The sequence below is a fragment of the Pan troglodytes genome, chromosome 6 (genome assembly GCF_028858775.2).
Source record: "Pan troglodytes isolate AG18354 chromosome 6, NHGRI_mPanTro3-v2.0_pri, whole genome shotgun sequence".
NCBI lineage: Eukaryota > Metazoa > Chordata > Mammalia > Primates > Hominidae > Pan > Pan troglodytes.
In genome coordinates this window covers 108,567,907-108,584,793 of record NC_072404.2, presented here as the reverse complement: position 1 = coordinate 108,584,793, position 16,887 = coordinate 108,567,907, and the positions used below count along the sequence as shown (strand labels likewise).

The following is a 16,887-nucleotide window of genomic DNA, read 5'->3' as shown; positions in this document are numbered from 1 at the left end:
GGCCGGCAGATCACTTGAGGCCAGGAGTTCAAGACCAGTCTGGGCAACATGGTGAAACCCCATCTCTACTAAAAATACAAAAATTAGTTGGGCGTGTGTGGTGGCGGGCACCTGTAATCCCAGCTACTCAGGAGGCTGAGGGAGGAGAATCACTTGAATCCAGGAGGCAGAGGTTGCAGTGAGCCAAGATTGCATCACTGCACTCCAGCCTGGGTGACAGAGCAAGGCTGTCTGAAAATAATAAATAAAATTTTAAAAAGCTCTGGTTCATGCTGATCTATGGTATTGATTGGAAATGGTAAGAACACACTGCTGTTTGCATTTTCTCTCCTTTGCACCCAATGCTGGAGGCAGTCTCCTTGTTACAGATCACATTTCTGCGGAACATCACGTGGACCTTGTCGAATCTGTGCCGAAACAAGAACCCATACCCTTGCGACACTGCGGTGAAGCAGATACTGCCGGCCCTCCTTCACCTCCTGCAGCACCAGGACAGTGAGGTTCTCTCGGACGCCTGCTGGGCACTGTCCTACCTCACCGACGGCTCCAACAAGCGCATCGGCCAAGTGGTTAACACGGGGGTCCTGCCCAGGCTGGTAGTGCTCATGACCAGCTCAGAACTCAATGTCTTGGTAAATGCAATCCTGGGCCCTGTGGATTCGAGTCCTCAGGTCATAGTCACTTTAGCAGGTTCTGGGGCAAGGTTTGTCATCTGCATTTCCCTGGTCTTTGCTTTTTTTTTTTTTTTTTTTTTTTTTTTTTGAGACAGAGTCTTGCTCTGTCACCCAGGCTGGAATGCAGTGGCACAATCTCAGCTCATTGCAACCTCTGCCTCCCAGGTTCAAGCGATTCTCCTATCTCAGCCTCCTGGGTAGCTGGGATTATAGATGCCAACGACCACGCCCGGCTCATTTTGTATTTTTAGTAGGGACAGGGTTTTACCATGTTGGCCAGGCTAGTCTCGAACTCCTGACCTCAGGTGATCCACCCGCCTCAGCCTCCCAAACGACTGGGATTAGAGGTGTGAGCCACTGTGCCTGCCCATCTTTGCTACTCTGTGGCCAAAAGCTTGAATCTATTTTGATGTCAAATCCTAGTGGGTGTTAAGTAACTGACTTTTTCTTAACTGGATAACTAGAAAAAGAAAAGCACCAAGTGAAATTACTTATAATCCACCACCCAGTGAACTATTCATACACAGTCTCCTTCTAGCAGTCTATGTGTAGACTTTAGCAAATTGACTTATACTGAATGGGTGTATAAGCTCATCATAACATTTGAATTTCTTATGCAAGTATAAAAGAAAATTCCACTGGGTATACTGGCTCACGCCTGTCATCCAACATTTTGGGAGGCTGAGGCAGGCAGATTGCTTGAGGCCAAGAGTTCGAGACCAGCCTGGGAAACATAGTGAGACCCCATCTCCATTTTTTTTTTTTTTCCTTTTTTGAGACAGAGTCTTGCTCTGTCGCCCAGGCTGGAGTGCAGTGGTGCAATCTCTGCTCACAGCAAGCTCCGCCTCCCAGTTTCACGCCATTCTCCTGCCTCAGCCTCCCGAGTAGCTGGGACTACAGGCGCTTGCCACCACGCCCGGCTAATTTTTGCATTTTTAGTAGAAATGGGGTTTCATCGTGTTAGCCAGGACGGTCTCGATCTCCTGACCTCGTGATCTGCCCACCTCGGCCTCCCAAAGTGTTGGGATTACAGGCGTGAACCACTGTGCCTGGCCTCAGCTTTTTTTTTTTTTTTTTTTTTTTTTAAAAAGGCCGGGCACGGTGGCTCACAGCCGTAAAAATACAAAAATACAAAAATTTATTTGTAAAACACCAAAGAATTAACTGAGTGTGATGGCGCACAGCTGTAATTCCCGCTACTCGGGAGGCTGAGGCAGGAGAATTCCTTGAACCCAGGAGGTGGAGGTTGCAGTGAGCTGAGATCGTGCCACTGCTCTCCAGCCTGGGTGACAGTGACATTCCATCTCAAAAAAAAAAAAAAAAATTAGCTGGGTGTGGTGGTGCATACCTGTAGTCTCAGCTACTGGGGAGGCAGAGTTGGGAGAATTTATTGAGCCCAGAAGTTTGAGGATGCAGTGAGCTATGATGGCGCACTGTACTCCAGCCAGAGTGACAGTGAGACTGGGGATTAAAAAAAAAAAAAACAACCCATTATCCTCTCCCCAGTTTGTTCTCTTAGACTAGCTCAGATATAGGCAGAAAGCAAGTAAAACCATTACTAATTGCTTTTCTAGGTTATTATTTTTTGTGTGTGTGAGACGGAGTCTCTCTGTCATCCAGGCTGGAGTGCAGTGGTACAATCTTGGCTCACTGCAACCTCCACCTCCCGAGTTCAAGCAATTCTCCTGCCTCAGCCTCCCGAGTAGCTGGGATCACAGGCACCCACTACCATCACGCCCAGCTAATTTTTGTATTTTTAGTAGAGACAGGGTTTCACCAAGTTGGCCAGGCTGGTCCTGAACTCTTGACCTCAGGTGATCTGCCCACCTCAGCCTCCCAAAGTGCTGGGGTTACAGGCATGAGCCACCATGCCCTGCTGCTTTGCTATGTTATTAAACATGTCACCTATATCATATACTGCTTTGAAATGTGGGTACATTATATTGAAGATGTCTCTATGCTGCCTGCTCTTTATTTTCTTAATCTTTTACCTAATATTGCATATTCTGCAGCCTTAGTGATCATCTATTTTGAGATTAGCATAGGACTTCTCAGATGTCAAGGTGGCTTCGGGATAGTCCTAGGGGCATGGAGAGTATGAGATAAGACAAGCAATTGTTGTTGTTGTTGTTGTTTTTTGACAAAGTCTCACTCTGTTGCCAAGGCCGGAGTGTGGTGATACAATCTTGGCTCCCTGCAACCTCTGTCTCCTGGGTTCAAGCAATTTTCCTGCCTCAGCCTCCCAAGTAGCTGGGACTACAGGTGTGCACCACCACACCCAGCTAATTTTTGTATTTTTAGTAGAGACGGTGTTTCACCATGTTGGCCAGGCTGGTCTCAAACTCCTGGACTCAAGTGATCCATCCGCCTCAGCCTCCCAAAGTGGAGAAGTAAATTCTCTAAGAAGTTGCTTACCCCCGGGTTCTGGGGCCTATTTGGAGCTGCCCTGGTAAGGCCATGACTGGCCTGAAGTACACTTCTACCTCTCACTTTGGTATCAGGTAAGTAGCCTAATAGGCTAGGAAAATTCTAGAACTGTTGCTGGGCTTTACTGGGGCTGCCACTACAGTACAGAGAAATCTGAATAAAGCCATAGTCAGCTATTGTAGGAGAGTTGTTGTTTTGAGCCCAATCGTAGACCTGTCCTGGGGATCTTCTGAGCCATTATGAAGGGCTTCCCAATCACACCAGGAAATGGCATTGAGATCTCATTATCTCCAATTAAATATGCAACATGCTTGACACTGATGATAAATACTAATTCAGTCATTATACGATAAAGAGTATAGTCACTGGGCGCAGTAGCTCATGCCTGTAATCCCAGCACTTTGGGAGGCCGAGGTAGGCAGATCACTTGAGGTCAGGAGTTCAAGACAAGCCTGGGCAACATGGTGAAACCTTGTCTCTACAAAAGATACAAAAATTAGCCAGGCATGGTGGTGCACACCTGTAATCCCAGCTTCTCAGGAGGCTGAGGCAGGAGAATTGCTTGAACCCAGGAGGCAGAGGTTGCAGTGACAGCCAAAATCGTACCACTATACTCCAGTCTGGGTGACAGCAAGACCTTGTCTCAAAAAAAAAAAAACAAAAAACAAAAAAAAAACACTATCGTCAATTTAGCATTTGATGATGAAACTGAAAGCATATGAAAAGTACAACAGCATTTCTCAATAAAGGTATTTCTTGGGTATTTCTGTCCCACTTGAGCCAAACAAGTGGGAAGCCAGAAAGTTCCTTTAAGTCACCTTTAAACATCCATGGGCCAGGCACAGTGGCTCATGATTGTAATCCCAGCACTTTGGGAAGCCAAGGCAGGATCACTTGAGACCAGCCTGGACAACATAGCAAGACCCCCGTCTCTACAAAAAACTTAAAAATTAGCCGGGCATGGTGGCACATCCGTATAGTCCCAGATACTTGGGAGGCTGGGGGAGGAGGATCACTTGAGCCCAAGAGTTGAAGGCTGCAGTGAGCCATGGTCATGCCACTGCATTCCAGCCTGGGTAACAGTAAAGACCCTGTCTCTTTATAAATAAATAAATAAAAAATAAATAAAAAGGCCATGGATGAATTGAATAATGATCACAGATACAATTCCTGTTCACAGGCTGTCAGACAACCATCGGCTATAGCATGACAATGTTTGGGAGAGAATAGAACTTGGTGTGATTGTTGCCTTCTCCTGGGATAGACTTGAAATACTTAGACTTCTAGCCTTGCTCTTCCAGACTCCTTCTCTCCGCACCGTGGGGAACATTGTCACGGGCACAGATGAGCAGACGCAGATGGCCATTGATGCGGGTATGCTGAACGTGCTCCCCCAGCTCCTGCAACACAACAAGCCCTCCATCCAAAAGGAGGCAGCCTGGGCCCTGAGCAACGTAGCAGCGGGGCCTTGTCACCACATCCAGCAGCTGCTTGCCTACGACGTCTTGCCTCCCTTGGTGGCTCTGCTAAAAAACGTAAGTGGCGCACACAGCAACCATGGCAAAGGACTACTTTCCAATAGCCCTGGGTTGAACTCCTTCAGGAATCCAGACACAGGTGCAGAAGCAAATTGAGATCACAGCAGAGCTCTGAAACCTCAGAGTCCTAGCTTTGCCTGAAAAAAAGGAAGGGGGCGTTCCATTCTGAAGAACCCATTAAAGATTTGGAAGACGGAACAAGCATTATTCAATGACAAGGTGACCCCATGGCTCAAACATCCAGAAAGCTCTTGAGCTAGTAAATATTGGCTTATGTCTAAGCGGTGGTGAAAGAATGTGCCATCTATTCTCTCCCTACCAAAAGAGGGTGGAGCTTTTATTTTTAGGAGGAAAAACATATCATGCTATGGTGATATCATACACTGAAGGAAAGCAAAGTTAAATTGATTAAAGTGGTAATGTCAACAAAATTCAAATCTAAACATAGAAAAACAATAAAGCAGGCTGAGTGCAGTGGCTCACGACTGTAATTCCGACGTTTTGGGAGGCCCAGTCAGGTGGATAGATTGAGTTCAGGCGTTTGAGACCAGCCTGGGCAATGTGGCAAAACTCTTTCTCTACAAAAAATATATGTATACAAAAATTAGCCAGGCTTGGTGGCATATGCCTGTAGTCCCAGCATCTTGGGAGGCTAAGGTAGGAGGATCAATTGAGCCCGGGAGGTCAAGGCTGCCGTGAGCTAGGATCACACCACTGCACTGTAGCCTGTGTGACACAGACCCTGTCTCAAAAAAAAAAAAAAAAAAGGTTGTGGGCAGGCACAGTGGCTTATGCCCGTAATCCCAGCACTTTGGGAGGCCAAGGCAAGTGGATCACCTGAGATCAAGGGTTCGATACCAGCCTGGCCAACATGGTGAAACCCCATCTCTACTAAAAACACAAAAAATTAGCCAGGTGTGGTGGTGGGTGCCTGTAATCCCAGCTACTTGGGAGGCTAAGACAGGAGAATCACTTGAACCTGGGGGGGTGGAGGTTGCAGTGAGCCACGATAGTGCCACTATACTCCAGCCTGGGCAGCAAGAGTAAAACTGTCTCAACAAAAACAAAAAAACATTATTTCTCCTGATTTGTACTCTCCTTTTGCAGGAGCAATGACTATCCTTGGCATTTTTCTTTTTGCCACCTTTAAAGGAATGAGCTATGTTTAAACCATCTATAGTCAGGAGTGGTTACCTTGGGCTGGGGGTGGGGAGGCAGGTGGAGTCTCATGGGGTTGAGGAGAAGCTACTGGCAGTGTTCCTGTTCTCAGGCTGGGTAGTGAGTTCCCAGGGTGCACCAGGTATGACAAGCTAGGCAAGAGAGAAAGACCAGGTGTGTTGCCCAAATTATAGCATCTTCCAATCTGTTCAGTACTTCTGGTCCTGCACGCCTCTGTAAATCTGTACATATTCTAGTGAGAAACATCTAGTTATGAATCAAAGGACATTTATATTTCAAGAGGTATCTTTTGAACTATAACTTGCTTGGAGCCGTAAGTTATTTGTTTTGTTTTTTATGCTGAGGTCAGTTTTCCCCAATCATAAAATGGGAATAAATCCTACCCAGGAATAGAAGAATAGAAGATAAATTCCTCCTGTATCTCTGGCCAAGTGCATTTTATAAATGCAAAGGTTTATTGAGCAATTATTATTATTATTATTATTATTTTTGGAGATGGAGTCTCTGGGTGTCCCACTGTCACCCAGACTGGAGTGCAGTGGGACAATTTTGGCTCACTGCAACCTCTGCCTCCTGAGTTCAAGTGATTCTCCTTCCTCAGCCTCCTAACTGGGATTACAGGCGCACGCCTCCACACCCGGCTAATTTTTTGTATTTTAGTAGAGACAGGGTTTCACCATGTTGCCCAGGCTAGTCTCTAACACCTGAGCTCAGGCAATCTGCCTGCCTCAGCCTCCCAAAGTGCTGGGATTGCAGGTGTGAGCCACCGTGCCCGACCTGAACGATATTTCAATGGTCTTTCTCTGTCACCTCTGGGCTGGCTTGGTCCCTTAGGTTGTATCTGTGTACCCAGCCTTACAGCTTCTTGGCCAAAGCTTTACTAGATCAGAAAGACTAGAAATGCAGACATAGGCCACTGTCATCTAAAACCCCAAGCATAACTCCTAGTCTATGTAGATTACCTGAATTGGTTAATGTCAGTTTCATTTTTTCCCTGTGGCCTGATGTGGGCAAATGAGCCTATCTGATCTTAGAGCTTCCCTCTAAGACCCCACCTGAGTCTCCTGCCTTCTTCTTGGCTTTCCAAAGATGCCATCTTCTGATCAAGAACTAGAGGCAGGAGCTGGGCAGGGGGTTCATGCCTATAATCCCAACACTTTGGGAGGCCGAGATGGGAGGATCACTTGAGGTCAGGAGTTTGAGACCAGCCTGGCCAACATGGTGAAACCCCATCTGTACTAAAAATACAAAAATTAGCTGGGTATGGTGGTGAGTGCCTGTAATCCCAGAACTTTGGGAGGCTGAGCGAGACAGGCGCATCATGAGGTCAAGAGATCGAGACCATCCTGGCCAACATGGTGAAACCTGTCTCTACTAAAAATATAAAAAATTAGCTGGGCGTGGTGGCACACACCTGTAGTCCCAGCTACTCAGGAGGCTGAGGCAGGAGAATCGCTTGAACCTGGGAGGCAGAGATTGCAGTGAGCTGAGATTGCGCCACTGCACTCCAGCCTGGGCGACAGAGTGAGGGGGGAAAGAAAGAGCTAGAGGCAGGTAGCCAAGGCATTCTATGTAAATTGTACATGCAGTCCTGGCTGTCACCAGCCTCCCTAGAAAGTGAACCAAGTTGGTGTCCTATATTTAGGTTCTTGAGGATCTGTAGAGAATGGAAACGTTCTTGTTCTGCAGGGAGAATTTAAAGTCCAGAAAGAGGCTGTTTGGACGGTGGCAAACTTTGCAACAGGGGCCACCATGGATCAGCTGATCCAGCTCGTCCACTCTGGGGTCCTGGAGCCACTGGTGAATCTGCTCACTGCCCCAGATGTTAAAATTGTTCTCATCATCCTTGATGTCATCTCTTGCATCCTCCAGGTGAGCCGTTCTGAACAGGTTGGTTTGTAAATAGCTGTCTCCAACTGGATACAAGCATTTAATGTGGCTCTTAAAATTCAAGTTGTACTTTGGGAGGCTGAGACAGGTGGATCACCTGAGGTCAGGAATTTGAGGCCAGCCTGGCCAACATAGTGAAACCCCGTCAAATTAGCCGGGAATGGTAGTGCATGCCTGTATCCCAGCTACTTGGGAGGCTGAGGTGGGAGAATTGCTTGAAACCCGGGAGGCAGAGGTTGCAGTGAGCCAAGATGGTGCCACTGCACTCCAGCCTCGGTGACAGAGCCAGACTCCGTCTCAAAACAAAACCCAAGTTGGATTATTTCTCTTCCCCCAATACCTCTACCCTCCTCTGTCCATGTGTCCTGTGGATAAACACAAAAAGAGCCATCTCGAAGGACCATGGTCTCCGTTTTCTCAAACAAATGTCTATGTGCCAGATATTTTTTCAGATGCTCAGACTATGACAATGCAAAGTCCCTGCTGTAATGGACATTATGTATGAGGGGAGAGACAGAGAACAGACACATCAGGTAGGGAGTTATGGATAAAGTAAATTGGATAAAGGGGCAGTCACTAATAGTTCAGGGTGGGGAGTGGCTGTAGCTGTCTTTATAGAGACAGAGACAGATGGAGAGAGACACAGACGGAGAGAGAGAGACACAGACGGAGAGAGAGAGACACAGACAGGGAGAGAGAGAGAGAGACACAGACAGGGAGAGAGAGACACAGACAGGGAGAGAGAGAGAGAGAGAGACACAGACGGAGAGAGAGACACAGACGGGGAGAGAGAGACACAGACGGAGAGAGAGACACAGACGGAGAGAGAGACACAGACGGAGAGAGAGACAGACGGGGAGAGAGACAGACGGGGAGAGAGAGACACAGACGGAGAGAGAGACACAGACGGGGAGAGAGAGAGAGACACACAGACGGGGAGAGAGAGAGAGAGACACAGACGGGGAGAGAGAGAGAGAGACACAGACGGAGAGAGAGACACAGACGGAGAGAGAGACACAGACGGAGAGAGAGACACAGACGGAGAGAGAGACACAGACGGAGAGAGAGAGACAGACGGAGAGAGAGAGAGACAGACGGAGAGAGAGAGAGACACAGACGGAGAGAGAGACACAGACGGAGAGAGAGACACAGAGAGAGACACAGACGGAGAGAGAGAAAGACGGAGAGAGAGACACAGACGGAGAGAGAGACACGGAGAGAGAGAGAGACACACACACAGGGAGAGAGAGACCCAGACGGGGAGGGAGAGAGAGACACAGACGGGGGGAGAGAGAGACACACAGACGGGGAGAGAGAGAGACACAGACAGACACAGACAGACAGAGAGACACAGACAGAGAGAGAGAGACACGGAGAGACAGAGAGACACAGACAGACACAGACAGAGAGACACAGACAGAGAGAGAGAGACACAGACGGGGGGAGAGAGAGACACACAGATGGGGGGAGAGAGAGAGACAGAGAGAGACGGGGAGAGACGTGGAGAGAGAGACGGAGAGAGAGATGGACAGAGATAGACGGACAGAGACAGAGAGACAGAGACAGAGAGACAGAGACAGACGGAGACGGAGACAGACGGAGACAGACGGAGACAGAGAGACGGAGACAGAGACACAGAGAGAGAGAGAGACAGACAGAGATAGGATCTCTGCTCTGCCGCCGAGGTTGGAGTGCTGTGATCCTCGCTCACTGTAGCCTTGATCTCCTGGGCTCAAGCAATCCTCCCACCTCAGCCACCTGAATCACTGGCACTACAGCCAGATGCCACCACACCTGGCCAATGTTTGTATTTTTAGTAGAGACAGGGTCTTGCTATATTGCCCAGGCTGTTCTCTAACTCCTGGGTTCAAGTCATCCTCCCGCCTCAGCCTCCCAAAGTGCTAGGATTACAGGTGTGAGCCACCATGCCTAGCCAAGAGGATTGGCTTCTGAGGAGGCTTACACGATGACTGGGAAGTCACTTGGACACATGGACCTTCTCCATTGGGCTGCCTGAGTGTCCTCACATCACGGCAGCTGGCTTCCTATGAGTAAGGGGTCTAAAAGCAAGGTGAAGGCCTCAGTGTCCTTCATGACCTGACCTTGGAGGTCACATTCTGTCACTTCCACAACATCCTATTGGTTACACAGGTCATCCCCATTCAATGTGGGTGGGGAACTACACAGGGTTTGAGCACCGGGGGTCAGGGATCATCAGGGCAATTTTGGAGGCTAGCTAGGTTCATTTGGTTAGGGTCCTTTTAAAAAATTACTGTTTTTTGGCTGGGCACGGTGGCTTACACCTGTAATCCAGCACTTTGGGAGGCCGAGGTGTGCAGATCACCTGAGGTCAGGACTTCAAGACAAGCCTGAGCATTGTGAAACCCCATCTCTACAAAAAAATTAGCCAGGCATGGTGGCTCATGCCTGTAATCCCAGCTACTCGGGAGGCTGAGGCATGAGAATCACTTGAACCCGGGTGGTGGAGGTTGCAGTGAGCCAAGATCATGCCACTGCACTCCAGCTTGGGCAACAGAGCAAGAGTCTGTCTCTAAAAATAAATAAAAATATAAATAATATAAATATATATATATATTTTGAAACAGGATCTCACTCTGTCACCCAGGCTAGAATGCAGTGTTGTGATCTCAGCTCACTGCAGCCTCAACTTCCTAGGCTCAGGTGATCCTCCCACCTCAGCCTTCCAAGTAGATGGGATTACAGGCTTGTGCTACCACACCCAGCTAATTTTTGTATTTTTAGCAGAGACAGGGTCTTGCTATGTTGCCTACACTGGTCTCAAAGTCCTGGGCTCAAGTGATCCTCTCACCTCGGCCTCCCAAAGTGCTGGGATTACAGGAATGGGCCACTGTGTCCAGCTTAGTTAAGGTTCTTTTATAGGTGACAAAACCATCTGAAAAGCTTCAAAGTAACACCAGGGAGCTCCTTTTAGAAGTCCACTTTAAGCATCTTTTTAATATAATTTTCTTGAATGATCTGAGTCAAGACTAGATTAGAAACTCAACCCAATGATACCCTGAAACTTGGAGCAAAAGACACAGATAAAGAATAGATATTTGGGCCAAGTGCATTGGCTCATGCTTGTAATCCCAGCACTTTGGGAGGCTGAGGTGAGAGCACCACCTGAGGTTAGGAGTTCAAGACCAGCCTGGCCAACATGGTGAAACCCCATCTCTACAAAAATACAAAAAAGCCTGGCATGGCATGTACCTGTAGTTTCAGCAACTTGGGAGACTGAGGCAGGAGAATCTATTGAACCTGGGAGGTGGAGAGCGTAGTGAGCCAATATTACGCCACTGCACTCCAGCCTGGGCGATAGAGCGAGACTCTTTTTTTTTTTTTTTTTTTTGAGACAAAGATATTTGGGCCAAATGCAGTGGCTCATACCTGTAATCCCAGCACTTTGGGAGGCCAAGGCAGGAAGATTGCTTGAGGCCAGGAGTTGGAGACTAATCTGGGTAATGCAGCAAGATCTTGTCTCTACACAAAATGTTAACAAAATTGTGATACCTTCTGAGTCTTCCCTGTGTATCTTCTTTATTAATTTTTTTTTGAGACTGAGTCTTATGCTGTCATCCAGGCTGGAGTGCAGTGGCGCAATGTCAGCTCACTGCAACCTCTGCCTCCTGGTTCAAGCAATTCTTGTGCCTCAGCCTCCTGAGTAGCTGGAATTACAGGCACCTGCCACCACGCCCAACTAATTTTTGTATTTTTAGTAGAGACGAGGTTTCACCATGTTGGCCAGGCTGGTCTCAGACTCCTGACCTCAAGTGATCTGCCTGCCTCAGCCTCCCAAAGTGTTGGATTACAGGCATGAGACACTGAGCCCGGCCCTATATTTATGATATATGTCTATATATCGTGGATACCTGAAGTGGGAGGAGGATCATGTAATTTTCAACCAATTTGGGAAAAGTGAAATTGCAACTATCCATTCTGGAATGGTAGCCTTTGGTCTGCTTCCACTCGGGGCAGCTCCCTTGAGGGCTGACAGAGTCCCCATCCCCCAAAGGCTCCTGCCGGGGGTCTCATGTCCCCTTGTACTTGGTCACAGGCAGCAGAGAAACGGTCTGAGAAGGAAAACCTGTGTCTTCTGATAGAAGAACTTGGTGGGATCGATAGAATTGAGGCTTTACAGCTGCATGAGAACCGTCTAATTGGCCAGTCGGCTTTGAACATCATCGAGAAGCACTTTGGTGAGGTAAGTGACTTAGGAGCGTGGAGGAGTATCCAGGGGTCTTGGTGGGGCAGCTCTGCAGAGGGTCACCCTGCCGGGGCCTGGGCTGTTGTGTGTGGCAGGTGACTGGGCAGGTGGTCTTCACTCCTGCCACATCCTCTGAAGTTAATGTGTCTCGCCTATCCCTGCTGTATCGGGTCATCTTTGAGTAGTGACATCTTGGTGCCTGGAAGCTATTCTAATTCCTTGGGAGCTTGTCCAGCTGCCTCTGGCTTAAAACTTCACTTTACTGGTCTCCTTTTTGGGAGAGGTATGGCAGGGGAGAGGATTTGATGCTGAAGTGACTTTTTTTTTTTTTTTTTTTGAGATGGTTTCACTCTGTTGCCTAGGCTGGAGGACAGAGGCGCCATCTCAGCTCACTGCAACTTTTGCCTCCCAGATTCAGTTGATTCTTGAGCCTCATTGACCCGAGAAGCTGGGATTAGAGAGATGTACTACGACGCCCAGCTAATCTTTAGTAGAGACAGGGTTTCCCTGTGTTAGCCAGGCTGGTCTCAAACTCCTGGCCTCAAGTGATCCACCCGCCTTGGCGTAATCCCAAAGTGCTGGGATCACAGGCATAAGCCACCACACCCGGCCTGTCTCCACAACAGTTTTTATCTTCCCAAACTGAAACTCCCTACCCATTAACTACAAAGTCCCCAACACACCTTTCTCCTAGCCCTTTTAGTAACCATCATTTTGCTTTCTGTCTCTATGAATTTGACTATTCTAGGGACCTCATGAGTGGAATTGTACAGTATTTGTCCTTTTGTGACTGATATATTTCCTCTTGGCATACCGTCTTCAAGATTCATCCGTGTTGTAGCATGTCAGGATTGCTTTCCTTTTTAAGGCTAACACTCCATTGAATGTATATGCTGCATTATATATATTCATTTACCTGTCAATCGACATGTGAGTTTCTTCTACCATTTTGCTATGGTGAATACACTGCTATGAACATGGGTGTGTAAGCCTGTTAGAGTCCCTGCTTCCAATTTTTTTTTGTTTGTAAAGACAGGGTCCTGCTCTGTCACCCAGGCTGGAAGGCAGTGGCCGCAATGATTGCTCACTGTAGCCTTGACTTCCCTGGGCTCAAGCAATCCTCCCACCTCAGGCTCCCAAGTAGCTGGGACTACAGGCATGCACCACCATGCCGGCAGCTAACTTTTGTATTTTTTTGTAGAGATGGGGTTTCACCATGTTGCCTAGGTTGGTCTAAAACTCCTGAGCTCAAGCAAGCCACCCGTCTCGGCCTCCCAAAGTGCCGGGATTACAGGTGTGTGCCACCGCACCTGGCCCAATTCTTTGGAGTATATACCTAGAGTGGAATTGCTAGATTACGCGGTAATTCCATTTTGAATTTTTGAAGAACTACCACGCTCTTTTCCACAGTAGATATACCATTTCACATCCCTACCAACAATGCATGAGGATTCCAATTTCTCCACACCCTTGCCGACACTTGTTATTTTCTAGGTGTTTTGGTAATAGCTAATCTCATGGGTATAAAGTGGTATCTCATTGTGGTTTGATTTGCACTTATATCAGAAATTTTTCTTTTCTTTCTTTCTTTTTTTTTTTTTTTTTTGAGACGTAGTCTCGCTCAGTTGCCCAGGCTGGAGTGCAGTGGCGCGATCTCGGCTCACTGCAAGCTCCACCTCCTGGGTTCACGCCATTCTCCTGCCTCAGCCTCCCAAGTAGCTGGGATTACAGGCGCCCACCACCATGTCCGGCTAATTTTTTGTACTTTTAGTAGAGACGGGGTTTCACCGTGTTAGCCAGGATGGTCTTGATCTCCTGACCTCGTGATCCGCCTGCCTCGGGCCTCCCAAAGTGCTGGGATTACGGGCGTGAGCCACCGCGCCCGGCAGAAATTTTTCATATGAGGAAGGCAACCTCACATTTATTTCATGACCAGATCAACATGGGGCTAGGAGTTTACAGAGTGACACTTCTCTTAGGTGTCAAAGGTGACTTACCAGCAAAATAAAGGACCATACAATCAATATGACCAGGTGGATGGTGTGGTTAGCTGGGGCAGTTAATCTTGATTTGGGACCAAGATGATGCTCTCGGCTGGGAGCAGTGGTTCATGTCAGTAATCTCAGCACTTTGGGAGGCTGAGGCAGATGGATCACGAGGTTAGGAGTTCAAGACCAGCCTGGCCAACATGGCGAAACCCTGTCTCTACTAAAAATACAAAATTAGTTGGGTGTGGTGGTTTGTGCCCGTAATCCCAGCTACTCAGGAGGCTGAGGCAGGAGAATAGCTTGAACCCCAGAGCAGAGGTTGCAGTGAGCCGAGATGGTGCCACTGTATTCCAGCCTGGGCAACAGAGCAAAACTCCATCTCCAAAATAAATAAATAAATGAATAAATAAATAAATAAATAAGGCTCTCAAGCTAGGTGTGGTAGCTCATGCCTATAATTGCAGCACTTTGGGAAGCTAAGACGGGTGGATTGCTTGAGTCCAGGAGCTCCGAGACCAGCCTGGGCAACATAGTGAGAGCCCATATCTACAAAAAATACAAAAATTGGCCAGGTGTAATGGCATGTGCCTGTAATCCCAGTTACTCGGGAGGCTACAGTGGGAGGATTGCTTGAGTTGTGATTGTGCCACTGCACTCCAACCTGGGCAATAGCACGAGACTGTCTTAAAATAGGAAAAAAATGCTCTCAAAGGAGACCAGACCTAGAATGGTGATAATGGTGATAAGCATTTTCCAGGTTAATGGTTCCTATGAAAACCTCGTAAATAAGAAGCTCAGCTGGGTGCAGTGGCTCACGCCTGTAATCCCAGCACTTTGGGAGGCCAAGGCGGGTGGATCACCTGAGGTCAGGAGTTTGAGACCAGCCTGGCCAACATGGTGAAACCCCATCTCTACTAAAAATACAAAAATTAGCTGGGTGTGGTGACGGGCGCTCATAATCCCAGCTACTCAGGAGGCTGAGGCAGCAGAATCACTTGAACCTGGAAAGCAGAGGTTGTAGTGAGCTGCAATCATGCCACTGTACTCCAGCCTGGGCGACAGAGTGAGACTCCATCTCAAAAAAAATAAATAAATAAGAGACCTCTTTTAAAGGGGGTTTGATCCCTGGGGCTTGATCCAAGAACTCCAGGGTAAAGATTTCTGGACTAGAAGTAGTAACTATACCTATCATTTGCTTACTCATTGTCAGGACGGTGTTCTATGTCTATCAAAACTGCATTTAAAAACAAGCTACTCACAAAAGGACAAATACAATGCGATTCCACTTAGATTTGGTACCTGCAGTCATCAAATCTGTAGAGACAAAGTAGAATGGTGGTTGCCAGGTGCTGGGTGGAGGAGGGAATGAGGAGTGATTAAATACAGTGATCCCAACGTTTTTGACACTAGGGACCAGTTTTTGTGAAAGACAAATTTTCCACAGGCTGGGGGATGAGGGGATGGTTTCGGGATGATTCAAGAGCATTACATTTATTGTGCACTTTATATTACTACATGGTAATATATAATGAAATAATTATACAGCTCATCGTAATGCAGAATCAGTGGGAACCCTGAGCTCTTTTCCTGCAACTAGACGATCCCATCTGGGGGTGATGGGAGACAGTTGACAGATCATCAGGCACTAGATTCTCATAAGGAGCATGCAGCCTGGTTCCCTGGCATGCGCAGTTCACAATAGGGTTTGTGCTGCTATGAGAATCTAATGCTGCCGCTGGTCTGACAGGGAGGCAGAGCTCAGGTGGGAATGCGAGTGATGGGGAGTGGCTGTAAATACAGATGAAGCTTCGCTTGCTGGCCTGCTGCTCACCTTCTGCTGTGTGGCCCAGTTCCTAATAGGCCACGGATGCAGGGTTGGGGACCCCTGCTGCAATAGGTACAAAGCTTCAGTTGTGCAAGATGAAAAAGTTCTAGAGGTGGGTGGTGGTGATGGTTGCGCAACAATGCGAATGTGCTTAATTGCTACTAAGCTACCTGCTTAAACATGGTTAAGAGGGTCAATTTTGTTACAAGGTGCATCTTGCCAAATGTGCAGTGATAATGTGCTGAGAATCCTGGAGGTATAACAGTGTCTATTCTCTCCTGAAGGAAGAAGATGAGAGCCAAACTTTACTGAGCCAAGTCATAGACCAAGATTATGAATTTATAGATTATGAATGCTTAGCAAAAAAATAGCCAAGCTCCCTACCTCCTAAACCAACAACCCAGTGCTAAAGGATAACTTCTTTAAGAAGCAGCAGTCCTCTATCTTAGTGTAACCCAAATGTGAAGCTTTTAAAACTTGACATTAATAAAATGTTCAACACTTTCACCTTTCTCTATCTGAACTTCAGATAAACGACTTGCATCTTAAAACCATGTGGAATTCATCTCCTAAGAACATTTGTTTAGGCCGGGTGTGGTGGCTCACACCTGTAATCCCAGCACTTTGGGAGGCCAAGGTGGGTGGATCACCTGAGGTCAGGAGTTTGAGACCAGCCTGGCCAACACAGTGAAACTCCGTCTCTATTAAAAATACAAAAAATTAGCCAGGCATGGTGACGCATGCCTGTAATTCCAGCTATTTGGGAGGCTGAGGCAGGAGAATTGCTTGAACCCAGGAGGGCGGAGGTTGCAGCGAACTGAGATGGAGCCATTGTACTCCAGCCTGGGCAACAAGAGTGAAACTCCTTCTCAAAAAAAATAATAAAAAATAAAGAACATTTGTTTAGTAATTGCCTTTTAAAAGGTCTTAAAGCAAAACCTTCAAGACAGAGTAGAATGGTCTTATAGTTATCTGGACAGACTTTTTCTTTTTCTTTCTCTTTTTTTTTTTTTTTTTTTTTTTTGAGATGGCGTTTCGCTCTTGTCACCCAGGCTGGAGTGCAGTGATGTGATCTAGGCTCACTGCAACCTCCGTCTCCCAGGTTCCAGTGATTTTCCTGCCTCTCCTGCCAAATAGCTGG

The 16,887-nt window shown here is 47.4% G+C and overlaps 1 protein-coding gene across 3 annotated transcripts in view; it reads left to right on the top strand.

Moving 5' to 3' along the window:
* Positions 1–16,253, top strand: part of KPNA7 (karyopherin subunit alpha 7) — a 46,756-nt gene extending 30,503 nt beyond the window's left edge. For all 3 annotated transcript variants that reach the window (XM_009453238.4, XM_063813800.1, NM_001280431.1), the window contains 5 exon segments: positions 369–632; positions 4,403–4,636; positions 7,508–7,690; positions 11,784–11,930; positions 16,031–16,253. In XM_009453238.4, coding sequence (XP_009451513.3) covers positions 369–632; positions 4,403–4,636; positions 7,508–7,690; positions 11,784–11,930; positions 16,031–16,117 — 915 coding nt within the window. In that variant the 3' untranslated portion in view covers positions 16,118–16,253.
* Positions 16,254–16,887: the final 634 nt, after the last annotated feature.